Genomic DNA, 27,323 nt, shown 5'->3' with positions numbered 1-27,323 from the left:
CCTCTAAGGAGCCCCTAGTGGCATACTGGGTTAAACCCTTGTGCTAGCAGGACTGCTGACTGAAAGGTCGGTGGTTTGAATCTGGGGAGTGGGGTGAGCTTCCATCTGTCACTTCCAGCTAATCATGCAGGGACATGAGAGAAGCCTTCCCACAGGATGGTAAAACATCTGGGCATCCTCAGGGCAATGTCCTTGCAGGCGGCCAGTTCTCTCACACTGGAAGCGACTTTCAGTTTCTCAAGTTGCTCCTGACATGAAAAAATTCCCCTGAAAAAATTCCTGATCATCACATATATTTATCTCCCCTGGAGTTTCAGTTGTGGGAAGGGCAGGTTTTACTTGAAGATAGGAGCAGATAGACTTCTGGAGTTCTCCATTTCTACTAGAAATCCTAGTAGAATGTCTACTAGAGCTGCAGACCAAAAGGTCCCAGGTTCAAACCCCGGGAGCGGCGTGAGCAGCCGCTGTTAGCTCCTGCCAACCTAGCAGTTCGAAAACATGCAGATGTGATCAATAGGTACCGCTCCGGCGGGAAGGTAATGGCGCTCCATGCAGTCATGCTGGCCACATGACCTTGGAGGTGTCTACGGACAACGCCAGCTCTTCGGCTTAGAAATGGAAATGAGCACCACACCCCAGAGTCAGACATGACTCGATTTAACGTCAGGGGAAACCTTTACCTTTACCTTACTACTAGAATCCCAGAAATGTGGGGTTGGAGCCTGGTTAAAAAAAAAAAAAGACAAACACTTAGAATTACAGTACAGTTGTACCTCCACGTTTGCGTTTTTGAGGTTTGCATGTATAATTATTGCTGGATTTATTTTAAAATATCATTTTTAGGAGTCTGAAAGTCCTCCTTACTTTGGTCAATGTCCTCCAGTCATGCTGGAAGATCTAGAGATTTCTGGAGAGGTGTTCTTAAGTTAAAAAACAAAACCTAACCATTTCTTTATCTGTGGTGTTTCCTTTCACAAGATTGCTGCATCTGTAAGCCCAGCAAATGGGAAGGACTCTGTTTTCTGAGCTTAGGAATTTGTTCTAAGGGCCAATGTAGCAGCAAACGCCCGGTGATTCTACATGAAGGATGGAGAAAGGCTATCCCTGGGGCTGCATGTGCTCCTTACAAAGCTGTTTTCACCACACACCCCCCCCAACTCGCTCAAATTGCCTTTTCTGTGCTAAAACAGGTGAATTTCCCCTCCTGAAAATGACTGGCACAAACATTGAAACATTCTATTCAAAATTAAAAGTAACCAGGATCAAAAGGGGCATCCTTGTTCCCTCTCATCATGTTAATTTTGAAATGTCACTTTGTTATGCTGCTGTTATCAGAAGGAACTGAAAAGGAAACCATAAGCACCTAACTGGCTTGTAACTGATGGTTTCCAAGTTCTGATTAGGCCTAGTTAGCTCTTGGTACCAGCTGCAGTTTGGCCCCAATCCATGGATCTCAAGTCCCATTATATATAATGACATAGTAAAATGGTGTTCCCTCTTTGCAAAATCAAGATTTCCTTTTTGGAATTTAATTTTAATATTTCAAAGCCATGGATGATGGGATCTGTGGATATGGAGAGTCAACTCCAAAATGTAATTTTTCCAAATGTTGTCCTAGATCGAGTACTAAGGGACCCTGGCCTAGAGAACATACATCCTGTCTCTAAATTTGGGTACAGCTCTGTGGCCTTAGTCTGGCCTGGCCTTGAAAGGCTTTTCAGTGATTTTGACAATGCAGGCAGAACACATACCTGCACAAACTTTGGATATTTCAGGAAGAACATCTGCTTCCCCCATTTTCAGGCGCAGGAGATGGCTAAGATCCTCACAACCTTTGAGGATGCCTGCCATAGATGTGGGTGAAACGTCAGGAGAGAATACTTATGGAACATGGCCATACAGCCCGGAAAACATACAACAACCCTAAGATGGGGTTGCTCTTGACTTCTCACTGAGCTTTGGAGGAACAGGGCAGAAGGGAGACTGTATGCATATTTCTTGAAAGCCTTTAAAACCTAGTATGAGGGTAGCAAAATAGTTGCTCCATTCATATATTGCACCTCTGCAGGACTGGAGAAGCTATTATATATTTCAGCTGAGAGGTCTTCAGCAGGAGTTATTGTTGCTACTTCTTTCTCCTTCTACTTTCAGTGTGCTTAGTGACTGTTTAAGCGAGCAACAGGAAACAAGGCTGATGTCCTTTTTTGTGGGCATGTGATTTTTTTGCATTCAATTTAGGCAGGGCCATTGTAATTCTTGTGCTTTAGCTTTTCCATATTCATTTGAGGACTTGGGATACATCTACACTGACCCCTTAATGTGGATTGAAGGCATCTTGAAAATGCAGTGTTTAAAATGACACACGGTGAGAACTCACATAACGATGTGAATTAAGAGCAAAACTGGGAGATATTCCCTAGAGATATTAGGTTAGCCCCCCACTCTCCAGGCTTTTCGGTCTAGTCTAAAAACATGGCTTTTTAGACAGGCCTTTGACCTTGAGTAGATTTTAATGGTTAGCCGTGTGGACTTCGTGATTGCTTCACTCCAGCACTTGGATTGCTAATTTAAGACAGCCAGTTTTATCTGCAGGCACCGCTGCATTTTATGAATTTTTAATTTTTTTATTATGTGTCATTTTATGTATGTTTGCTGTTGTAAATTTAGGTTGTCATAGTCTATATATTTATCTATTGTTTATTTTATGTGAATCACTTGTAGTGCTTCTGTGAGGTGCTCTGAGTCCCTTCGAAGAGATGGTGGCAGGGTATAAATAAAGTTGTTTATTATTATTATTACTCTGGAATAGATCTCATAATGCGCATCAGCGTACATAGGTATAAATCACCTTGCATGATGAAATTGATTAAGGAACAAGTGATTTAGTGATCTGCACATACACACAGGAGCGAGAGAGTTTAAAAAACTGATATACATTTTATTCAAAAGAGAACTGGGACAATGTGGCCTGGCTCAGCTGTAACATGAAAGAATGCTATGGCAATAGAAAAATGGGTTATGGTGAATTAATCAATTAGATTCTATATTTTCATCCAGATTTGTTTTGGCTGACCGTACTTTGATTAAACAACAGTTTCTTAGGTTTGGAACTACAGAGAAACTGATTTGTTTAGCACTGAGGAGAGAAGCTCCAGCTCATTTAATAGAGGCAGCCCCCAAGTTACAAACAAAATAGATTCTATAGGATTGTTCCTAAGCTGAACAGGTACATTTTTAAATATAACTTCAGCCATATATATGTGTGTGTGTGTGTGTGTGTGTGTATACACACACACATATATACACACACACACTTTGGATATCACAAAGTGGTGTTTGTTTTGCTGTTTGTGCCCTGTTCAGAAGACTTCCCCTCACTTTCTGTCACTGTAATAATTGGATTTTGGAAAAAAAATGGCTTGTTGTGGAAACAAGTATTGTTAATATCTTCAGTGGAGACACCCTTTCCCCATGATAACTCTTCCAGGCATGATTTTCCCTTCCTGAGGGTAGATGTCTCTCACTTCCTGTTGTTTCACCCCTGTTCTTAAATAAGAATCATTTGTAAGTGAGATGTTTGTAACTCGTGGACTGCTGTACTGAACTCTGGATACCAAAAAGTTGGAAGGGAAGAGCTAGGAGGACACTAGTCATGGGCTAGTCTTGGCACATTCTTGTAACATTCAACAATGATGTCATATTATGTCTAAACTGGATCCACTTGTATTGTACAGTTCATCGTACCTACATTTTACGATTACATTATCTCATGTTATGTTTATACCACTGAGTACCTATAAAATGTTATTTAAAAAACAGAATAGGATCCATAGTGTATGTTGAGATTCAAGTAGGATCCTAAGTCTGAACATTTTGAAGGCCACAACATGAATGCAGTGAATGCTGAATCCTCACAACTGCTGGTTATTGAAGATACAATATGGGGACCCTGGGCTATACAACTGAATCGTCTGCTGTAGTCTTCCTCTCTTTTACAAATTGGACAGCACTGTGTATGTTATGAAACACAAGTTCATGCATGTTTTTGTTTGCACTGGCTGAGTAGCCCCCTCTTTCCAGGGAAGCTATCACGCAGGGGCTGCAGCAAGCCAGAAGAACCGTGACTTTCCATTCTTGGTGGTCTTTGAATGTTTCTTTTAATGCGCTCACACCAGCTGTGTCCAAAAATGGAATGGAAGAGCAGTCAATGATGATGGCCTGAATGTCTCTGGGTTTAGTGACAAGAGATAAACCTGTATCTCCATGTTCAAGTCCTTTGTGAGAATTTGGCTGCCCTTTCTTCTTGGCCTTTTTTCTCCTGGCAATTTCAATCGTAGGGTCAAACCCCGTTTTGTTGTGGAGGCACTTGAGGAAAAAATCTTTATTTGCATAATAAAGTGGTGCTTCAAAGCGAAATATTTTCACCCTTGGAACAGGCAGGAGGTTTGTGTATTCCTCCTCGTCTTCATAGAAGACAGTATTCTCAATCTGCCCAAGTAAGGCAGCATGAGGGCGCTGGGTGCGGCCGATTATGCACAGGATTGAAAACACAACCCCAACTAGAAGGCCCATTTCGGTGCTGATCAAGGCAGACGAGAGCATGGTAACACACCACACCAGGGCATCCACTCGGTCTAGGCGGTATCGCTGCGGAAGGTCTTTGAATTTCCTGAGGGCGCCTCTTAGGCTGACAATGATAATGCATGCCAGGACACACTTCTGCAAGCTGAAAAAGAGGGGTGCAAAGAAAAGCAACACCAGAAGCACCACAACAGCACTCACCAAGCTGGATACCTGTGTCTGACATCCTGTCGATGCCTTGACCAGGCTCTTTGCCAGGGCCGCACTAGTGGCAAAGCAGTGGAAGAAAGCCGGGATGATGTTGCAAAAGCCGATAGCAAACATTTCCTGGTTGGCCTTGACCGTGTAGGCATATTTCTTGGCAAACATTTCTGAGAGTGAAATGGTGAAGGCAAAGCCAACGATGGCAAGAGGGAGGGCATCGACAGCAACTCTCTGCATGAGAGTCAAGCTGGGCACCTGGGGAGGAATAAATCCAGTGGGGATTTCGCCTGAAACACTGGAGCCATACATTTCCTTCAGCTGTCCATAATGGGAAACCAGTGTTGCCATCACAATCACTATCAGCTCTGTAGGAAGAGGAACCTTGAGCCTGTCCTTATATCTGTCCCCTAGTTCCTTGGCAGTGACCAGCACTGTGATGCATATCGTGCTTGTGATCACATCGCAGACATTAGCCTGGGAAATGTTGCTGAAAATATTAACCCAGGTGGTGATTAAGACACCGTATCCCTGGGCCCGAGGGATTTTGATGCCAACAAGGTACTTAACCTGAGCTGTTAGAATGGTTACTGAAGCACCCGTTGCAAAGCCATCAAGTACTGGCTCTGAAAGATACATCGACACAAAGCCCAAGTGGAAGATTCCCATTAGAACCTGGAAGAAAAACAAGAACAAGTGGGAAAGAGAAACATTGGGTAACAACAGAATGTCTCTCCTATCTTTATGCCTTCTTGAATTTCTTCTCCCTCCCACCAAATGTTTGATATCCACTAGGATTTGATTCCAGGACCCCTTAGTTGATACCAATACGCAGTAATGCTATGTAGTAATTACTGTATTTACGAATTTAGCACCAAAATATCACGATGTATTGAAAACATTGACTACAAAAATGTGTTGGATAATCCAGAACGTTGGATAAGTGAGACTCTACTGTAATAATAATAATAATAATAATAATAATAATAATAATAATAGGATTCAAAGATCGAATTACAAAGACTCTGGCACAAGCCAGTCAAGGTGGTCCCAGTGGTGATGGGCGCACTGGGTGCAGTGTCTAAAGACCTTGGCCTGCACTTAAACACAATCGGCGCTGACAAAATTACTATCTGCCAGCTGCAGAAGGCCATGTTACTGGGATCTGCACTCATTATTCGCCGATACATCACACAGTCCTAGACACTTGGGAAATGTCCGACATGTGATCCAATAGAACAGCAAGCAGAGTGTCTGCTGTGGACTCATCTTGTTGCGTTTCTAAAAAAATAAATAAATAAATAAATAATAATAATAATAATAATAATAATAATAATAATAATAATAATATACTTTATTTCTAGATTGCCCTCTCTCCCCATGGGGACTCAGGGCAGTTTACATACATATAAAAGGCATACATTCAATACTATCGTTAAGATCACACAACAAAAATGCATAATAAACAGTAAATAAAATTAAGATTAAAGTAATAAAACATAAAAACATTAAAGAAAGCATGATTGCACAAAAAACACAGTTACACAAAAAATCATATATATTAGACAGTTAAACCACTAAAATGTAAACAGAACTTGGTATTAATTGTGGATTAAAATAGACCGTAGCAGTTGTAAAGTGCTAATTAAATTATGCTAGTCCTCCTCCTCTCTGTACGCTAAAGTGCATAAGTGTGTCTTCAAAAGTTTCCTGAAGGAGAGGAGGGTGGGGGCAATTTTTATTTCTTTGGGCAGGGAGTTCCAGAGGTAAGAAGCAGTCATGGAGAAGGCCCCCTTTCTCGTTCCCACCAGTCGCGCTTGTGACGGGGGTGGGACTGAGAGTAGGGCCTCCTCTGCTGACCGCAGTGCAAGAGATGGACTATATAGGGAGACGTGATTAGACAAACAGCCTGGACCCAAACCATTTAGGTCTTTATAGGTAACGACCAGCACTTGTATTTAGTCTGGAAGTGGACTAGCAGCTAGTGGAGCTGCTGTAACATGGGAGTGGTTCTTTCCCTGTATGGAGTCTTAGTAATCTGGCTGCTGATTATACAGGGTGTTTTGAAAAAGAACTCCCTAGTTTTAAGTACATTAAAACTAGGGCGTTCTTTTTCAAACACCCTGCATATAGCGGCATCATAAAATGGTGCCCTTTGTTTAAAATAGCAAAATCAAGCATTACCTTTTGGAATGTGGAGACAGGTGAAATCTATGGATACAGAATCAATGGATATGGAGGGCTAATTGTACACTAAATAAAGATGCAGCTTCTCCCAGATCATTGTTTATTAGCATCATATGCCGTAAATACATAGAAGAATGTATGATAAGTTACACTAATCTAATCCCCTTTTTAGCCAGGAGCCTGCAGTGGCCTAGGGAATAAAAGCCTCGTGACTTGAAGGTTGGGTTGCTGACCTGAAGGCTGCCAGGTTCGAATCCCACCCGGGGAGAGCGCGGATGAGCTCCCTCTATCAGCTCCAGCTCCATGCGGGGACATGAGAGAAGCCTCCCACAAGGATGGTAAAACATCAAAACATCTGGGCGTCCCCTGGGCAACGTCCTTGCAGACGGCCAATTCTCTCACTCCAGAAGCAACTCCGGTTGCTCCTGACATGGGAAAAAAATCCCTTTTTTTAAAAAAAGAAACACAAATGAAACAGCAGTTCTTTCTTCTTTTCCTCTACTGCCACCTTGAAAAACCCTCTTTCTCAGAAGTAAAATATAAACCATCATACATAAACAAATGCCTAAGTATTGGAAAGTGGTAGAGGAGGACATTACCTGATAAACTCCAGCCAGGAAGGTCAGTGCTGTAGCCACCCCAATGGCATAGCATTCTTTCCCACATTCCATGCTCATTGTGCCGAGGGTTAAATTGTGGACGGTGACATTCAAAGGATTTCTGCCACCAGTGACCTCATGAGGATCATCGTTGAGGTCAAACCCTGCCAACAGCAGTTCCCTGTCAACAACTTGTCCAACCATTAAGCTTAATAAACTGAAAATGCCCACTGAAACGTGTCTGGAGGTGCCCATGAGAAAGTAGATAATGTTGGCAAAGAAAGATGTGTAAAGACTGTATATTGGCTTCAGGCCTGCTAGCAGGGAGTAGGCTATTGCTTGCGGCACTAAAATGATTCCGATGACCAAGCCTGACATAATGTCTCCCCAAATATACTCTTTACACTTGTATTTGGGAAGCCACTGTAACACAGGGAAAAAGTCCATGACTGTTTTTTTCATTCTTTCCCTGCTACAGGAACAGTTTTTCCTCAGCTGGCTTTTTATCACTGCTGTTTTGCTGATCTTTGGTGGAGTCTTTTTTTCCATAAAGAACTGGAGATGGGATCCATTTTCCAACTTATTTCTTTCCATTTCTTTTTCCATTCTGGCTGTGTATTAATCAGTTCCTAAAAGGGAAATATTAACATTTTAGTTGGTGTGAGCTTGGTACAGCATTTGTGTTTCTCATATGAAAGCTCAAGCTAACCCTGCCTAGGATCCGCTTTTGTTTTCTGCAGACATAACTGATTCTATTAGTGGAAAGGAAATGTTCTGCATCCATTTCTTCTGCACCTACAATATAGGTTCATAGAGTCATAGAATCATAGAGTTGGAAGAGACCTCACGGGCCATCCAGTCCAACCCCCTGCAAGACCTAGGAAAATCTCATTCAAAGCACCCCCGACATATGGCCATCCAGCCTCTGCTTAAAAGCCTCTAAAGAAGGGGCCTCCACCACAGTCCGGGGCAGAGAGTTCCACTGCCAAACAGCTCTCACAGTGAGGAAGTTCTTCCTAATGTTCAGATGGAATCTCCTTTCCTGTAGTTTGAAGCCATTGTTCCACGTTCTAGTCTCCAGGGCAGCAGCAAACAAGCTTGCTCCCTCCTCACGTATTGCTTCCCCTCACATATTTGTACATGGCTATCATGTCTCCTCTCAGCCTTCTCTTCTGCAGGCTAAACATGCCCGGCTCTTTAAGCCGCTCCCCATAGGGATTGTTCTTCAGACCCTTAATCATTTTAGTCGCCGTCCTCTGGACACTTTCCAGTTTGCCAACATCTCCCTTCATCTGCGGTGCCCAGAATTGTGGTCTGACCAAGGCAGACTAGAGGGGTAGCATGACTTCCCTGGATCTAGACGTATACCCCTATTTATGCAGGCCAAAATCCTATTAGCTTTTTTCACCGCTGCATCACATGGTAGGCTCATGTTTAACTTGTTGTCCTTTTTCACAGGTACTGCTGTCGAGCCAGGTGTCCCCCATTCTGTATTTTTGCATTTCATTTTTTTCTGCCTAAGGGAAGTATCTTGCATTTGTCCCTATTGAACTTCATTTTGTTAGTTTCGGTACATATCTCTAATCTGTCAAGATCGTTTTGAATTCTGCTCCTGTCTTCTGGAGTGTTAACTATCCCTCCCAGTCTGGTGTCGTCTGCAAACTTCGTGCCTTCTAACCCTTCATCTAAGTCGTTAATAAAGATGTTGAACAAAACCGGGCTCAGGACGGAACCCTGGGTTCTAGAGAGGTGTAGGAGAACCATTAGATTAGATCTAAGTGTGTATTTTATTTATTGATTCATTGCATTTCTATACCACTTTTCTCACCCCAGTGGGGACTCAAAGCGGTTTCCAACATAATAATGCCAAACATACACGTGAAAACCAAAGCACAATATCTAAACTATAACATATCTCTATGAAATTAAAAACTATTAACCATATTAAAGCATGAGACATAAGCAAACATGTAGACATTAAGACATAGAATTAAAACTTAGTATAAACATTAAAATCACATAATCCAAAATCGTAAACCAAAGCTATTCCACTTGTCAGTTGCGAATATTCCCTCTTCATTTCTTGCACTGCATCACTTTACTGACCAAAGGCTTGGTCCCACAGCTATGTCTTTGCTTTCTTTTTGAAGGCCAAGAGGGAGGGCACTGATTTAATGTCACTGGGGAGGGAGTTCCAAAGCCGAGGGGCCACCACTGAGCAAGCCCTGTCTCTCGTCCCCACCAGTTGTACTTGTGAAGGCAGTGGGACTGAGAGCAGGCCTCCCCAAAAGATCTTAACCTCCATGATGGTTCATAGAGAGAGATGCATTCAGATAGGTACCGAAACCGTTAAGGTCTTTATAGGCTAAAGCCAGCACTTTGAATTGTGCTCGGTAGCAGACTGGGAGAAGGAGAGAAGAATTGTGGAAGTAGAACTCCTGTTACACATGGCTGGTTTTATTTATTTCCTCTCTCCACTGTGGAGTGGTGGTTTTTGTATTGAACTGTGACTCTGGAGACCAGTGCTTCAAATCCCCTTTCAGCCATGGAAACCCACAGAGTGATCTAAAGCAAATCACAGCCTCAGAGGAAAACAAAGGTAAACCCTTTCTGAACAAATCTAGCTAAAACAACCCTGTCTTAGGGTTGCCATAAGTTAGAAATGACTTACAGGCACAAAACAGCAACAACAAGTTCCAGGAACCTCCAGAGGGACTGCAGGAATTGTAGTCTAAAAAAGATATTTCCCAGCTCTACAACGTAATCTGTTACTGTCTTTTACTCTGTTGATATTCTACAGTATCCAAAAAAACTGTGCAACTTGAAATGTATTTAAATCCTTTATCTGTTACATAAACGCAGGACTTGAAAAGTAATGATATAATTTGTGTGTTTGCTTTCATTTTTGTTTACAGCAATATGTGAATGATTTATTGGCTTATTGTGAGTAATAACAGCTTGTAAAAGCGTTTTGACAAGGGGACTGGCATAGTGCCACTAGATGAATGGAAGTATTTCAGCTTAACAATAATAAACTGGATTTGAATAGAAAAATGATCCCCAAGGAATTAGAATTAATCACAAAACTTAATAATGGCAATTTTTCAGAGCAGATGGGCATTCCATAACTGGGTTTACAGACCTAAAACAGAGTTTTCCAAATGGTATGTTGCAACACAACAGTGTGTCAGCTCCTGTGTGTTGGTGGGTGTGATGTGCAAAACAACTAAAATCTTGAAAATGTATGTTATTTTATTACAAATCATATATATAAATATATAAAAGGTTTTCATGCTATTGTTGTGTCCCCATCCATTTTGTTATTACAATTTACGTACGCGTCTGTATCTTTTATAAGGGGTTGTTTTAACCTTTGGTTAGGAGCCACATGGTGCAATGGGTTAAACCCTTGTGCCAGCTAAACTGCTGACCTGAAGGTTAGAAAGCTCTGGCCTAAAACCTATGACTAGTTTGCTAAAGTAGACTTGTCTTATCAAGATCCCATTGTTTTAATTGGTGCATTCTGGGATTAGCAGTTGTTTTTTGGTTATAGGTATATTTGTTAGATTTTTCTTGTATTATGTTTATTTTTGCCTCAAATGTTTGAATGAGAAGCATTTCGTAAGTAATTAATATTTTGTGTTGAGATATTGAGATACCTTATTTTAAAAACCCGTATTTAATTTATAAACTAAAATTATGATATGATATATAAATTATATTATCTTGAGATGCAACCACATTCTCAAGATAATATAATCTAATCTAATTTAGTCTGTGTTTGCCATAGTTTTTTCTTCTATTTATGGCCAGTTAAAAAAGACTGTTAAATATTTGCTTCAGCAGAGGGCGCCAGAGTAAAATTAAATCACTGTTGTAGTAATAGACTTTCTTAGAAGTCATGCTCCTTGAATAAACTAACGAAATGAACTTACTGTCTTAGCTGCTAGATATTGAATGGCCAAGTGTGTCAATTTAGGCCTGACAAAGAGAGAACCTTTTAACGTGACAAGATACTATGTCAGATCTATTTTGTATGTTTTTGTTGCCAGTTCAACTATTTTGATTCATTTATGTCTGGGTATGATATTGGTTTGTTTCTGTGGTTGCATGCAAGAGCCTGGTTGGCTAGTGATGAATAAACTTGAACCTTGAGATACCTAGATCTCATTTGACTCGAGATGGAAAAATGTCCCAATAGTCAAGAACCATTTTTAATTTTGAAAGATTCCCTGAAAATAGCCTCCTTTTGATCCAGACGTCATCCTCCGTTAGTTTACACAGGATATGGCAAGTTAGGAAAATTAAGCAAAGAAGCTGTTTCAGTGATAACTCTGCGATCATTCCATTATGTCCATAAGATATTTCAAAACAAATTCAAAGTATCGTTCTGCCTTAGGATGGTTCCATTCTTCTTCTGTTACCACAGCATTCTAAAAATTAAGGATATGTCTCTTTTTAAGGCCTCAAGGACTGTTTGGGGGGAGGGTAGCATTCTAAGAACTAGTCACTCCCTCCTCCCTGAATTGTTATGTGCACTCAGATTGACTCCATAATTCAGATTGAATTATCCTAGTGAAGACATCTGCCTTGTGCTTTGCTATTCTGCTGCTGAATACGCATGCCCAGTGTGGAATACATCTCACCATGTTAAATCAGTGGATGTGTCTTTTCATGAGTCATGCCACATTATAACAGGATGTCTACGCCCTACACCACTGGAGAAATTATACTGTTTAGCCTGTATTGCACCACCTGACATCTGCCGGGAAGTAGCAGCCAATAATGAAAGGACCAAGGCATTGACATCTCTGGCTAGTCCTCTGTTCTGATATCAGCCAGCAAGGCAACACCTTAAATCAAGAAACAGCTTTCTGAGATCTACAGAGATTGGAGCTGATAGAGGGAGCTCATCCGCGCTCTCCCCAGGTGGGATTTGAACCTGGCAGCCTTCAGGTCAGCAACTCAACTTTCAAGTCACAAGGCTTTTATCCCCTAGGCCACCGGAGGCTCCTACTCAGTGGCGCTGAACCAGCTTCGGTGCAGTTGGACAGTAGGGATGCGTTCCCACCGTTAAGGAGCTCAAAAACCATTGTTTTTGATGCAGGTTCCAGCCCTCAGTATTTGTCTATGTCAAACTGCCCTGGGTGAAGATTTGAATTCTGGCATGCATCTACACTGCAGAAATAATGCGACTTGACACCATTTTAATGGGAATGGTAATTTTGCAAACATTTAGCCTTCCATGCTAAAGAGTGTAGTTATCTCACCAAACTACAACTCCCGTGATGCCAGAACATTGAGCCATGGTAATTAAAAGTGTTGTCAGACTGCTTTGTCCTAATCCAGCTTTCAAACCACTATGACACATGGGCTATCAATGTTTTCTGGAGAAGTATTATTAAATAAAATGGCCTTCGATTTAATTGTCAGTTAGCAAAGCCTCAATCATTGGTAAAGTAAGTCTGTAAATATCCCTTTAGGGAGTAAGCCTTTTTGAGCCAAGTAGGGATCTGTTCTGAAAAACAAGTGTACAGCTGAATCAGAAAAAGGGTGGTTGCAGAGAAATAATTTAATTATAGTACATCTAAACCTGGAATTTTAACTATGAGCAGAACTCCTATCGGGCATCTTAACTGCATAGGAAGCTTAATAGGAACAGTATTCCAGTAAATCAGAGACTCAGATTTGAAGCTATGAGTAAAACTGAGTAACATTACATAATACTAGCATAATTATATGCTTCTGCTTTGAAAAACCTTTGTATTGCTTTGCCATAAAATATATTTATAGTTTTTGCATGTAGTATAACATTGTATAACATGTCTCCTGCTGTATAAAAGACACTTGTTAAACAAAAAGAATAGGGCAGTAAAAATGTTGAGCACCATAGAGCCCAAAATCCAATGAAATGCCCCTGTCCTCAATTGTCTGGACCTTAACCTTAATAGCCATTGCTAAGAAAAGTGTGCATTACTTAAGAACACATGTCCGTGTTTTGAATGAATGAATGAACCAAAGAAAGCCTCTTGGCAGGATACATCTAATTGAAAAAACACTCTTGAATACTAAGAGTGTTGTTTCAATTATATAATAATACTAGCTGTGCCCGGCCACGCGTTGCTGTGGCTTAGTCTGGTGGTGTTGGTCAGTCTACATTAGGTTGTATTGATGCTGTGACCTCCACCCTTCTTCATACTCACATTAGTAGTAGTATTTGAAGTCTGTTACTTTTTTCAATTTTTGTGTTGATTGATAATTGCTTGAGATCCCTGTTGTCTTTGGTTTGTTGTTAATCGTAATGTCTGATTCTGCTGAGTGCGGTTTATATTTTTATTGCGGTACAATAGTCTTTTTTTTGTTTTGCCTGTGTAGGTGTTTATTATTATTGTTGTTGTAGTGATTATGAAGGTTGGATAAGTTAGATGCTACTGTATTGTTTTTTGGAGGCCCAGTGTAGCACTGACTGGCCTCTCAGCCTCAGTGCCTGGCTGTTTCTTGCCTGTGATGGTGTTGATTCTTATTGTTGTCGTTGTTGTCATTGTTATTATTGTAATTGTTTTTTTGGAGGCCAAGTGTGAATGTAGGGATTGGGGAGGTGGATGAGTTGTGTTGTCAAACGTTGTATTTGTTATAGTGACAATGCGTTGTTGTGAGTTTTGTGGGTCTGGATTGTGGTTTTGTGGTGTGGTTGTGTTGTTACAACTGAGAGGCAAGGCTTTTGTGTTGTGTTGCGAAGTTTTGTATTTCTGGGTCGTTTAGTTGTGTGCCAAGTTTTGTATTTCTGGGGCGTTTAGTTGTGTTGTTATAGTCACGATGCATTGTTGTGAGTTTTGTGGGTCCGGATTGTGGTTTTGTGGTGTGGTTGTGTTGTTACAATCGGGAGGGAATGCTTTTGTGTTGTGTTGCCAAGTTTCGTATTTCTGGGGCGTTTAGTTGTGTTGTTATAGTCATGATGTGTTGTTGTGAGTTTTGTGGGTCCGGATTGTGGTTTTGTGTTGTGGTTGTGTTGTTACAACCGGGAGGCAAGGCTTTTGCGTTGTGTTGTCAAATTTTGTATTTCTGGGGCGTTTTGTTGTGTTATAGTCACGATGCGTTGTTGTGAGTTTTGAGGGTCCGGATTGTGGTTTTGTGGTGTAGTTGTGTTGTTACAACCGGGAGGCAAGGTTTTTGCGTTGTGTTGTCAAGTTTTATATTTCTGGGGCGTTTAGTTGTGTGCCAAGTTTCGTATTTCTGGGGCGTTTAGTTGTGTTGTTATAGTCACGATGCCTTGTTGTGAGTTTTATGGCTCCGGATTGTGGTTTTGTGGTGTGGTTGTGTTGTTACAACCTGGAGGGAAGGCTTTTGCATTGTGTTGCCAAGTTTCGTATTTGTGGGGCGGTTAGTTGTGTTGTTATAGTCACGATGCGTTGTTGTGAGTTTTGTGGGTCCTGTGTGGTTTTGTGGTGTGGTTGTGTTGTTACAACTGGGAGGCAAGGCTTTTGCATTGTGTTGCCAAGTTTTGTATTTCTGAGGCGTTTAGTTGTGTTGTTATAGTCATGAAGTGTTGTTGTGAGTTTTGTGGGTCCGGATTGTGGCTTTGTGGTGTGGTTGTGTTGTTGTAACCGGGAGGCAAGGATTTTGCATTGTGTTGCCAAGTTTCGTATTTCTGGGATGTTTAGTTTTGTTGTTATAGTCACTGCGCCCGCAACTTTATCCTTTTATATATATAGATGGGGAGGACGCTGTGTGTGTGCCTTCAAGTTGAAACTGCATTAGAAGGTCAGAATCTATATATATAAAAGAGTGATGGCATCACGGCAATTCACAAAACAACAAAAGTACAGGCCCCCCAACCTCAAAATTTGACAACACAACCCATCATCCACGCCTCAAGGTTGATACAACAAAAAGAAAAGAAAAATAAAGTCCTAATTAGAGGGAGAGCAATAATTGTTTTTATCCAATTGCTGCCAGTTTAGAGGGCTAATCTCTGCCCACTTGGTTGCCTAGCAACCAAGGGACAGCCAGGTTTCAGTTAGGGGACAGGCAGATTTAGGCCTCACTTAGGCTTCTTCCACGGATTATCTAATTTGCACTGGATTATATGGCAGTGTAGACTCAAGGCCCTTCCACACAGCTATATAACCCATTTATAATCTTATATTATCTGCTTTGCACTGGATTATCTTGACTCCACACTGCCATATAATCCACTTCAGTGGGCATTTTATACAGCTGTGAAGAAGGGGCCTCATATAATCCAGTTCTGAGCAGATAATATAAGATTAGAAATATACAGTAGAGTCTCACTTATCCAACGTAAACAGGCCGGCAGGATAAGTGAATATGTTGGATAATAAGAAGGGATTCAGGAAAAGCCAATTAAACATCAAATTAGGTAATCGTTATACAAATTAAGCACCAAAACATCATATTATACAACAAATTTGACAGAAAAAGTAGTTCCATGCGCAGTAATGCTATATAGTATTTACAGTAGAGTCTCACCTATCCAACAATCGCTTATCCAACGCATTTTTGTAGTCAATGCTTTCAATATATCGTGATATTTTGGTGCTAAATTCATAAATACAGTAATTACTATATAGCATTACTGTGTACTGAACTACTTTTTCTGACAAATTTGTTGTCTAACATGATGTTTTGGTGCTTAATTTGTAAAATCATAACTTAATTTGATGTTTAATAGGGTTATCCTTAATTCCTCATTATCCAACATATTCGCTTATCCAACGTTCTGCCGGCCCGTTTATGTTGGATAAGTGAGACTCTACTGTATTTACAAATTTACCACTAAAATATCACAATGAATTTAAAACACTGACTACAAAAGCATTGATTATGAAAAGGCAGACAGCGTTGGATAATCCAGAACATTGTATAAGCGAATGTTGGATAAGTGAGATTCTTCTTTAATATGAAATAATTACTGGGATAGAATAATGCAGAACAATATAATCTCTAAAACCAGGACAGTAAATAAACAGGGGAATTCCACACAGGAAACAATCAGGGCCAGCTAACACCTCCCAACAAAGTATTCCCATCATCAAAGTCTGGCAAATCCTGTTTTCTCAGGGCCACAGACAGTAGAAGCACATAAAATATCGCAAACAACATCACTCTGAAAACAAGGGTATTCCAGACAGGAAACAATCAGGGCCAGCTAACACCTCCCAACAAAGTATTCCCATCATCAAAGTCTGGAAAATCCTCTGTTTTCTCAGGGCCACAGACAGTAGAAGCACATAAAATATCGCAAACAACATCACTCTGAAAACAAGGGAATTCCAGACAGGAAACAATCAGGGCCAGCTAACACCTCCCAACAAAAAACTCACTCAGGGATGAAACAGCCAGGCTTTAATGCTGCAAGGCCATTACATCCTAATCATTTTTCCTAATTGCAGCATTCATACTTGCCTCCAACAAACAAAAAAAACCAATCAGAAATATTGTATATTCACAACCTTTAGGAAATAATATCCCCTGATGGCGCAGCGTGTTAAAGCGCTGAGCTGCTGAACTTCTGGACTGAAAGGCCACAGGTTTGAATTGGGGGAGCGGAGAGAGCCCCCACTGTTAGCCCCAGCTTCTGCCAACCCAGAAGTTCGAAAACATGCAAATGTGAGTGCATCAATAGGTACTGCTCCGGAGGGAAGGTAACGCCGCTCCATGTAGTCATCCCACATGACCTTGGAGGAGTCTACGGACAACGCCGGCTCTTCGGCTTAGAAATGGAGATGAGCACCAACCCCCAGAGTCAGACACGACTGGACTTAATGTCTGGGGAAAACCTTTACCCTTGACCTTAACTACCACCAATTCCTCAATACTTTATTCCCCATACCACCAGACTTCGCCACAGCAACGCGTGGCCGGGCACAGCTAGTAGACTTATATAATACAGTTCAATTCTCCGAAAGGATTGGCTAAGTTGCAAAACTACCTTTTCCCAACTCCATCTCTGTTTATTGCATGTTGACTACAGATAGGCTACTTCACACTGACATCAAAAGTCTTTCTTCAGTCCACTCTTAAAGGTAAAGGTTTTCCCCTGACATGAAGCCTAATTGTGTCCAACTCTGGGGGTTGGTGCTCATCTCAATTTCTAAGCCGAAGAGCCGTTGTTGTCGTCTGTAGACACCTCCAAGGTCATGTAGCCAGCATGACTGCATGGAACACCGTTATCTTCCCGCCGGAGTGATACCTACTGATCACATTTGCATGTTTTCAAACTGTTAGGTTGGCAGGAGCTGGGGCTAACAGCAGGAGCTCACTCTGCTCCCCAGATTTGAACTGCCAACCTTTCGGTTGGCAAGTTCAGCAGCTCAGCGGTTTAACCCGCTGCGCCACTGAGGGCTCCCGTCCACTCTTAGCATTCTCTTAATGCTAATGCTGCTAAATCAGCCACATTCCCCCTAGCCCTGCAAACAGGGCTTGGATGCAGGCTAGATACAGTTATAATGTCCCTTCCAACATCAGTTTTAATGAAAATGAAGCATGCAACCTTATCTAGTAGACGAGGTTGCTAGAAAAAGTGAACTACCCTAGGATATTTCTAGGGGTTGTAAAACTCCACCCCTCTGTTTTCAAAATGGAATCCAAAACCTGGCTTGGCAATTAACTAAGAAAAACATGTTAGGATTTAGTGAGCATATTTTCTATGGAGTTGCAAAGGCAGAAAATCTAGCATCCGCCTTAGTGAAACTGATATATAAAGGGATCTTCATTGGGTCTCTCCAACCTACCGAGGAGGCGGTAGGATTCTGGCCCAACCACAGTTGTCTCTAAAATTTGATAACAGCTAGCCATGGCATCTTTTATATGGCTCTGGAAGGTGCCAAGGCAACATTTCACACTTTACTGTCCCCACCTATACACCATTTTTCTTTCCAAAAGAAGGAACTGGGTAAGGGGCAGGAAAATGTTTGGGGCTACCAATTTTGTATGCCACCATTCATTTGACAGTAGCAGCAGTGGGACCAAGTCAAGGTAGAAGGAGCCACAAAAACAGATGGGCAGTTGTGGGTGAGTATGTATGTTGTACACCTCAAGTTACAATTTTTAAAACACAGTCAACCCTCCACATTAGCAGATTCAAATATTCATTATTAATTTGTGTAAAGGACTATGAACGTCTAAGGCTCCTTCAGGCAGGGGGGAATCTCTTTATCCCACCGCTGCCACCAATTTGTAAAAGAGGGTAGCGTAGAAGACCCAATTAATAATGAATAGATGTCCCAAATAATAAAAGATAACTGCTACCGATTAGTGGAAATGCAGCCACCACTGTGTGGAGAGACACCTTTAGATTATAAAAGTGCTCAACCACCCAATAGCTCAGAGGAAGCCTATTACTTTATTCGGTGTTAAAATGGTTGCACAATTGTGCTGAGGGAGTCTATAGACGACAGAGGCTTTGATGTAAAAAGAACAATATCAAGTTTATTCAGGCACAAGCTTGGTGGTTACAAAAGATGTTTCACTTAGATGTATTCTTATTAACAGTTACAATACTAGAATGAGATGAATCAAACTCTCTAAAGTATCACTTCTTTTACTTAAAGTAGTTAAAACTTCTTCCTCTGCTCCTTTTAAACTGTTACTTCAATGGATCTCTGTGAGTCCAGCTGGAATTGGTTCCCAAAGTCTGAAACTTGGACTATCCAGTGACTTCAAACCACAGTCACCCCTGTGATATACTATCACAGATTTTCTGTGCCTTTCTAGGACACAGACTACATTAAATAAGTCACCAAATTTATTTGAAACCAACTCAAAATGAACAGTTGAGTCTCCTTGATCCCATCAACCTGGAATCAATCTTCCCTGTGCCTCATCAGAGCACAGACTGAGGCTTCACTTTTAAAAACCTCTTCACTTCTCCTCCCCTCGGCAGATGGCTCCGCCCACATCACCATGGCAACTGCCTCAGAGGAGAGCCACTAAATGGTTGCCGCCGTCTCACCTCTACCCAACCAAACCACAAGCACATAGTTAAACACAACAAACATGAATACAAAACTCATACTTCATTACAATTTGTTATTGGTATGAATCTCTAGGTCAGCCAGAACAACTCTTTGGTCAATTTCTGGCCATAGAGGACCAAAAAGGATTCCTAAAGAGGTGTTCTCTCATGTTATTTTTATTATTTGTATTTTAAAATTTTTTTGACGTTATTATGTGTCCTTGACCCTAGTGAATGTGGAAGAGCCAGTGGACACTTGAGTGTTCTGCATTGTAAATCGCATCACATATCCGTATATGCTCGAGTATAAGCTGAGTTCTTCAGCCCTTTTTAGGGCTGAAAAAGCCCCCTCGACCTATACTCGAGGGAGGGTCCTGGTTGGCTTTTGTTCGGGTCGGCTTATACTCAAGCATAGGTTGGACAGTCTTATCTTAAATTACAATTTTATGTAAATATTCAAAAACATTTATCTTACTGATACCTCAATTAATGTAATTTTTTGGTATCTATTTTTATTTTTATTTTTGAAATTTGCTAGTAGTCGCTGCATTTACCACCCTCATCTTATACTCGAGTCAATACGTTTTTCCCAGTTTTTTTGTGGTAAAATTAGGTGTCTCGGCTTATATTCGGCTTACACTCGAGTCTATACAATAATTGAAGATGTAATTGTGAATGTTTAATTGAGATGATCATTTTCAGTCCCTATTTCTAGCTGTTCCCAGGGAAGTGGGTCAGGCCATCCAACCCTGGTTATACTATGATATCAAAATTCTTGATAAAGAGACAAAAGGAAGCAACTTTGATCTGTGATCCAGTCATTCTTTATTGCTAGAATTTGGGTGAGTTCTGCTTTCCCAGATTAATTTATGACTGTTTTGTGGAGCACCTTACATGGCAACTTAGCTGTACAACAAGCTGGGGTATCTAGAGCTTCTGGAGGTGGAGCCAAAAACCTCCATTCCCTTGTGCTTTGATCTAACATGTATGTTTGCCGATTGATGGAAATTTCCTTGGGACGCTGGTCAGCTCGACAAGTGAGACCCCCACACACAAAGACTTCATTATTCCCGACTGGACATACTGCCTGCGAGAGATCCAAGCGATAATTGTTGGGTAAGAAAGGAACAAGTTTTGTGGACTTATTAATTTTAATATTCTGGAGGTTGATTTCCATACTCTCTTTGTGGCTTTGAACACTTAAGATGTTCTCCTGTGGGAAAGACAACAAGGGTTTGTAATTGAACTGAATGGGGAATGTGATGCACTGCACCATGTTCCGAGTTTCTGTGTCAAAGCAATCCAGCATACCAACACGAGAGACATGTCCATTCTCCAGGCACCTCCCTGTCACGATATAAATCATCTTGTCCCCCTTGGTGATTACCGCTGTTGCATCCATAGGTATGCTCATTTTCCCAGCAAGAACCCACTTCTCTTTGACTTCATCGTACTTATAGATACTTGAGATATATTTTGTTGGAGCTGTGCTTCCTCCAATGGAGTATACGGCTCCTCCACAAGTCACCATGGTGTGGAAGACTAAACCTATGGGAAGGTCTGGGAGCTTAAGCCAAGAGTTTGTATCCATGTCATACTTCCATGCTGTCTTTAGGCCAATTACCTGCTCATTTGTTCCTCCAGAAACATAAATATATTTACCCAATGAAGTGGCACCAAGAGCTGCAGCTTTGTAAGGCATCTCTGTCAGCTTCAGCCAGATGTTCTCTCCAAGAATATAGGCAAAAACCCCACTGCTGTAACTCCCCTGTTGATTTTGCCCTCCTAGAATCACTACGGAGTCCATTAGTGCTCCCTTCCTCTGGTTCAGCATCAGGCTTTGGGGATTGCCCTGTTTACGCTCACTCAAGATTTTTTCTATCTGGGCCAATGGGCCACTATGGTCGGTAAAGAGCAACACTTCACGGCAGGCAGAAAGCAGTGTCTTGGTGGAGACGGCAGATAAATGTACGTAACGCAAATACTTTTTAAACGATTTCTCTCTTTCTGCCTTTTTATATTTCACCCACTGAAGGAGAGCCAGAAAGATCTGGTCCTCATTTTGTACATGAAGATTTTCATCCTTGAGGAGCTTGCTAAAGATGGAAGAAGGGCAATTCATCAATTCTCCTCTGCCCTGTGGTCCTGCCCAGTAATCGAAATTGTCTCTGATGCCATCATAGGCTGAAATTTTTATCTCTTTTAGGTCATACTTCGTGGCTAAGAGAAGGTACTTGAAGCAGTTGTTCCTCTTGAGAGTCTTCTGGAGGAAGTCAGAGCAGTGGCTTTTCAGTGTTTGAGAGTTGAAGTACTTGGCTCCTTTTAGAAGGTCTTCCACATTATTCTCTGTAATCACAATCTTCCCTGTATAAAAGTAGTTCAGCAAGTCCTCCACTAAGGCAGCATTCAAGAACTTGGAGTCAATGATCATGACAAGTTCATCATCTGCTTTTATATCATTGCTGGAGACCAGATTCCTTACTTGGGAAGACACTGCTGATAAGACACAGATGTGAGCATGAAAAACGTTTTGGTCCACACTGAGAGCCACATCACAAAGCTCCCTGTTTTTTCTTTGCTTGTTGAGGGCCTGCATCATAAAACTGTTGTGATTCTTTTCTGTGAATTCCATTTTCATTTTTGGAACCAAGCTGACCTTGAAGGAATGGTGGTGGCATAAAAATAGAGGGCTCCTTCCCCAGTTGTTGAAAAGTCCACTCTGGGCAAAGTGTAGTGAAGTCACCATTTATACTTGCCAAGTCACAATTACCTATGACATGCCTTGGAAACAGTCTTTTCAGCTTAGTTGTTTTGTACATGACAGAGTTCCTGTAGCCAAACTTGGTAGAAAAAGAAAGAGGTACAGCATTTCAGATAGAGTATCCCTATGTGTAAAGCTTGGGACCAGGAATGTCCTGGATTTTTTTATATTTTTGGGTTTTTTGAATACCTATATGTATATAAGATATCTTGGCAGTGTAGATGGAATCCCAGACAAGGAATACTCAGAAGTGTTTTTTTGTGAATTCTTTCTTATGCAACAGCTTATAGCACCGGGTTCTCTCCCAACCAAGTACTAACCAGGGCTGACTCTGCTTAGCTTCAAAGATCTCATAGGATCAGGTGCCTTTTAGGAATAGTCAGGCCCCTGTAAATAGTCCAACAAAGGATTTGCTTTTGCCTCAAACAATGGACCTAAAAATTTGGGTTGGTTTATTGTTCTACATTTAGGTGCTGAAGCAAGAGCAAATGCTTTGTTTGGTTTCTCCTCACAAAGTAACTTTTGCTTACCACATTATTTTTTCAGCCTCAATGTCATCATTAGCTATGAGGATACTGTGTATTCAAAATATGCTTATCCTTGTTTTTCAATAGCTAAAAGTGGGTTATAATCAATAAGTGGCTTAGATTAACAACTGAGTGAAATTTAAAGACATCAAAATAGTTGGTATGCAGTCATTCAAAACTACCGTGTGAAAGAGAATTAAAGCAAACACATATAGGTGTGCCTGGGATGGGCAGCAAAAATGCCCACAGAGGGCTTTGGCGAGAATTTGTGGGCAAACAAACTCCCGAGGGCTGCAGAAATGGCCCTGGGGATGCATGTGACCTGTAAGTCACACTTTGCCAACCCTTATTCTAAATTTCTTGAAGGAACTTATTGTATGTACTCATGTATAAGTTGACCTCATATATAAATCGAGGGCGATTTTGGGGCCAAAATTATGAATTTTGATAGGACACACTGATAAGTTGAATGCCAGTCGGCAGAGAGTTGAAAGCACCAGTGCTGACTCAGAGGACTAGTTATCCCTGGCCACTGTCATTTCCCTGCTCAGGTATTCAAAAAGGCCAGAAGTGCTGCCATGGCAGAGACAGTAGACAAGATCAGTGCTTCTTTCAGGTTCTCTTAGATGGACTTAGCTCTTGCCTTTCACCGCTCTAATCAGAGAAGGGGATGGTTCTGCTAAGAGTTTACTGCTAAGCGTTAAGATTCAGTATTCACATTGACCCATGAATAACTTGATCTGGTTTGGGGGGTTTATTTATTTTTTACTAAAATGTCTAGATATATGTACAGTAGAGTCTCACTTATCCAACGTTCTGGATTATCCAACCCATTTTTGTAGTCAATGTTTTCAAAACATCATGATATTTTGGTGCTAAATTCGTAAATACAGTAATTACTACATAGCATTACTGCGTATTGAACAACTTTTTCTGTCAAATTTGTTGTATAACATGATGTTTTGGTGCTTAATTTGTAAAATCATAACCTAATTTGATGTTTAATAGGCTTTTCCTTAATCCCTCCTTATTATCCAACATATTCACTTATCCAACTTTCTGCCAGCCCGTTTATGTTGGATAAGTGAGACTCTACTGTATATGAATATATACTGCAACTTCAAGCATTTTTTACTTCTGGCTATGCTTGCAAGGGCTGCTGGATTTGCACTCCAAGAATATCTGGAAGCTGCAGGATGACATGGGATGCCTCTGTTCTGTAGAATGAATGCAATTTGACACCACTTTTAATTGTCATAGCTCATGGAATCCTGGGAGTTTGGAAACCTTTTGGCATTCTTTTCCGGAGATGGCTAAAGACCTTGCAAAACGGTAACTCCCATGATTCCGTAGCACTGTGCCATGGCTGTTAAAGTAGGGTCAAACTACATACACTCAACAGTATAGATGCACCCTAACAGCAAATTTGGAGCATTGAAAAGAAACACTGTATTTTTCTTTGAATTATCACTAATATTAAGGTTGTAGTGTTTTAAAATTTTTTCCAGGTACAAAGAGAGCATTGGGAATATCTTTTGGCATCAACAATCTATATAATAAACATGTTTAAAAGCCTCATGGAAATAATTTTATTCAGAATTAAATAATAGTTCCCAGTCATGTGATTTTACAGATTGGTCTTCTATTTCCTTGGGTTCTACAAGGATTATTGCCTCCACATCCACTCATTCTACTATTTTAGGTCACTGTCCATAATGATTTCTTGAAATTTTGCCAATATTCTTCCAAAGGACTTTTATTTTAAAAGGGAGGAGGGCATGGTTTATTAAGGTGAAAGGCAATTTTTCCTCTTCTGAAACCTTAGCAAAAACCTTAGAGTTACAGTACAGAAGTGCCAACCCACTGATGCAGTTATAGTACTATAAGAAAAACCAATGAAAGGATTAGAAAAGGAGATTTTGTTTTGTTATATCTCATAATTGAAAAGAAATTGACTTAATTGGTTGGAATACTTTTTTTTGGCCAGATTAATTCTTAGTCAGATATTGCCACGAACACAGAAACATCCTTTGCACTACAGTGTTCCCTCACTACTTCACGATTCACTTTTTTGTGGATTCGTTGTTTCATGGTTTATCAATAAACTCTAAAAGAATATTATAACTAATAAAAAATTACAATTTACAGCCTAAGGACGGGAGGAAGGAGAAGCTGAAGGGAGAGAAAAGGAGCCCAAGTGGCAACGGGAGGAGAAGGATTGGTTGATAAAGACTTAAAATAGTGTATAAATACTAAAATAATTTATAAATATATGGTTTCCCTACTTTGCAAATTTTCACTTATTGTGGGTGGTTCTGGAACCTAACCCCTGCAATAAGTGAGGGAACACTGTATACCAATGGATACTGTGATGTACCAACACATTTGCCTTGTCTGGAGGAGCCCCATGAAAGATTAAATCAATATTGCCTTGGAAGAAAGGCACACTCTTTGTGAGCTCCAAAACCAACTAAACTGTATATTCTGCAAAAACAAAAACGAACAGCATAGATAGCCACAAACGCTAAAAACATGATAGGACTCATCAAGTAGAAACCTGACTATTCTTCTTGCTAAATTTAGATTTGTACTGTTCCCTCTTTAGACATCTAGCCCATGAAAATATGAAGGGAAAACTGACTTTTCTTACCTGACGTATAGCGCAGAGCCAATGTATACCAAGTGTCAAAGGAGAATGCCATCCGTCTTTTGCAGTCTTTGCAGCCAAGTTCATCCAGGCAGGGCAGTGCTAAAAACTGAAGTAGATGTGCTTTTTAATACTAGTGGGCAGTACCATCATCAAGCAATAGACGGTGCTAGGTAAACACGGAAGGACATAAACAAGAAACCACAAAGTGTGATCCAAAACCTCTCCTGTGCTTCTGCTGCTCCCAACCATAAAGCATTTGACCTCAATATCTTACTTGCTCAGTTTCCAGGGGCAAACATTAAACAAGTGGTAATTCTTTAAAGGAAACCTTGTATAATAATTGATTTCAGGAACCTGCTTCTGGCAACAGCAGTGCTTTAAAATGGGGACTCAGGACTAGGTGTTTCAGTACGGAAATTGGATGTAAAAATCCAACTATCCTTTTTAATTTTGCTTTTATGAAGCACACAGTTGATTTAATGCAGAACTGGATCAATTAGTTCTAGTATATTATGCTGCAAGACTAGATAAGAGTATTGGCTTTGCTTTGCGCCATACAAACCACAGTATATAAGTATTATAAGAACTAAATTCCAAAATCCCTATTAAGGTAGTGTTTTCATCAACACAAAAGTCACAAAAATGTGTGAATTCTCCAGATCCCTTATTCAGGTTGGGTTGGCCACTCTTTTTTCTGTTGAGGGATATAATTATCTTGATTAAATTGACTACATATTACTTAAGAGGCAGATCCACTCCCCTCCATGATTCCACTTCCCCTTGCTGTTTTTCCCTCTCAAGACAACATTTTCTCTTCATCCAAAACAGGGACAGATCGTCCTTGCCAAAGGCCTGAACTGACCCAGGCAAGATATTCAGAGGTAGCAGTGCTGGCAAAATCTACAATTGGGCCACCGAAATGCACAAAATTAAGCAAAAGATTCTTTAAAAAAACCATACAGTAGAATAAGTGTGATGATCGTAGCATCACAGGATTACAATAGGTGTTGTTTCTGTTGACGTTTAGTTACTCTAGAGGGATTCCTATGCCAAAAAATAAATTATTAAAGCTTCTTATATTTTTTCCATTCATGACCCCTTTCTACCAAGTAAATTTTTATGTGACCTCCATTATAAAGATATATAGAGGAGCTATAAAAATCAGGCATTTACTGATAACAAATCAGCATTTGCTAGGCTTGCTAAACATGCTGATTTTCCTTTTTGTGGAGTACAGCTGAAGCATTTTCTGCAGAGTCCACTGTAAACGCTGCACATTGATACTAACAGAGTCATGTAAATGTATAAAGGAGCCAGTAGGTGGCAAAACATTTACTGTTGGCAAATTTTTCACGACCCCAACAGAAAGGAAACCCTTTAGGGTCACATAGTTTAAGAAGCAGTAGTCTATGCCGTGTGAGGACAAGGGGCAATAAATGACAAAGAATCACATTCCAATTCCATTAGCAACAGAAAAATAACATTTCTTGAGAATCAGGGTGTTGCTCTCCTGTGCAACACTAACTGCTCCTTTCTTAGGGCCCTTCCAGATATGCCATATATTCCAGGATCTGATCCCAGATTTTTTGTTTATCCCAGATTATCTGACAGTGCGGACTCATATAATCCAGTTTAAAGCAGAAAACCTGGGACCAGATCGTGGAATATAGGGCCTATATGGAAGGGCCCTTTGGCACAGAACATGCAATTTCTCAAGCCGCTGTTTCATCTGGAAAAGGTTTTAGATGTGTATAAGCCAAACATGCCAATTGTAGTCCAAATGAAAAGTTTTAGCATTTTTATCCATCTATGGAATTACATGAGATCATTTTAATTGTCT

The 27,323-nt window shown here is 40.7% G+C and overlaps 3 protein-coding genes across 4 annotated transcripts in view; 1 reads left to right on the top strand and 2 right to left on the bottom strand.

Moving 5' to 3' along the window:
* The window catches only part of idua (alpha-L-iduronidase), a 77,406-nt gene that overhangs the window by 5,760 nt on the left and 44,323 nt on the right, over positions 1 to 27,323 (top strand). Inside the window, exon 1 of one of the 2 annotated variants that reach the window (XM_062971548.1) lies at positions 22,383 to 22,405. The exons of the other annotated variant lie outside the window; for it this stretch is intronic. The gene's annotated coding sequence lies outside the window, so the exon portion shown is untranslated. Of the gene's footprint in view, positions 1 to 22,382; positions 22,406 to 27,323 lie in introns of those variants that run through there. 2 annotated transcript variants of the gene reach the window in all.
* On the bottom strand, positions 2,918 to 25,587 carry slc26a1 (solute carrier family 26 member 1). Its single transcript, XM_008114587.3, has 3 exons — positions 25,484 to 25,587; positions 7,569 to 8,197; positions 2,918 to 5,457 (listed from the first exon to the last, which is right to left on the bottom strand). Exons 2-3 carry the CDS (start codon positions 8,172 to 8,174, stop codon positions 3,955 to 3,957), a joined length of 2,109 nt encoding a protein of 702 aa, XP_008112794.2. The 5' UTR covers positions 8,175 to 8,197; positions 25,484 to 25,587; the 3' UTR covers positions 2,918 to 3,954.
* Positions 20,347 to 22,306, bottom strand: LOC100556525 (calicin-like). Its single transcript, XM_003223329.4, has one exon. The coding sequence runs from the start codon at positions 22,289 to 22,291 to the stop codon at positions 20,408 to 20,410; it is 1,884 nt and encodes a 627-aa protein (XP_003223377.3). The 5' UTR covers positions 22,292 to 22,306; the 3' UTR covers positions 20,347 to 20,407.

The sequence above is a fragment of the Anolis carolinensis genome, chromosome 2 (assembly GCF_035594765.1).
Source record: "Anolis carolinensis isolate JA03-04 chromosome 2, rAnoCar3.1.pri, whole genome shotgun sequence".
Classification (NCBI taxonomy): domain Eukaryota; kingdom Metazoa; phylum Chordata; class Lepidosauria; order Squamata; family Dactyloidae; genus Anolis; species Anolis carolinensis.
Note: the sequence above shows the minus strand (reverse complement) of the source record. Positions and strands in the feature narration are given on the sequence as shown.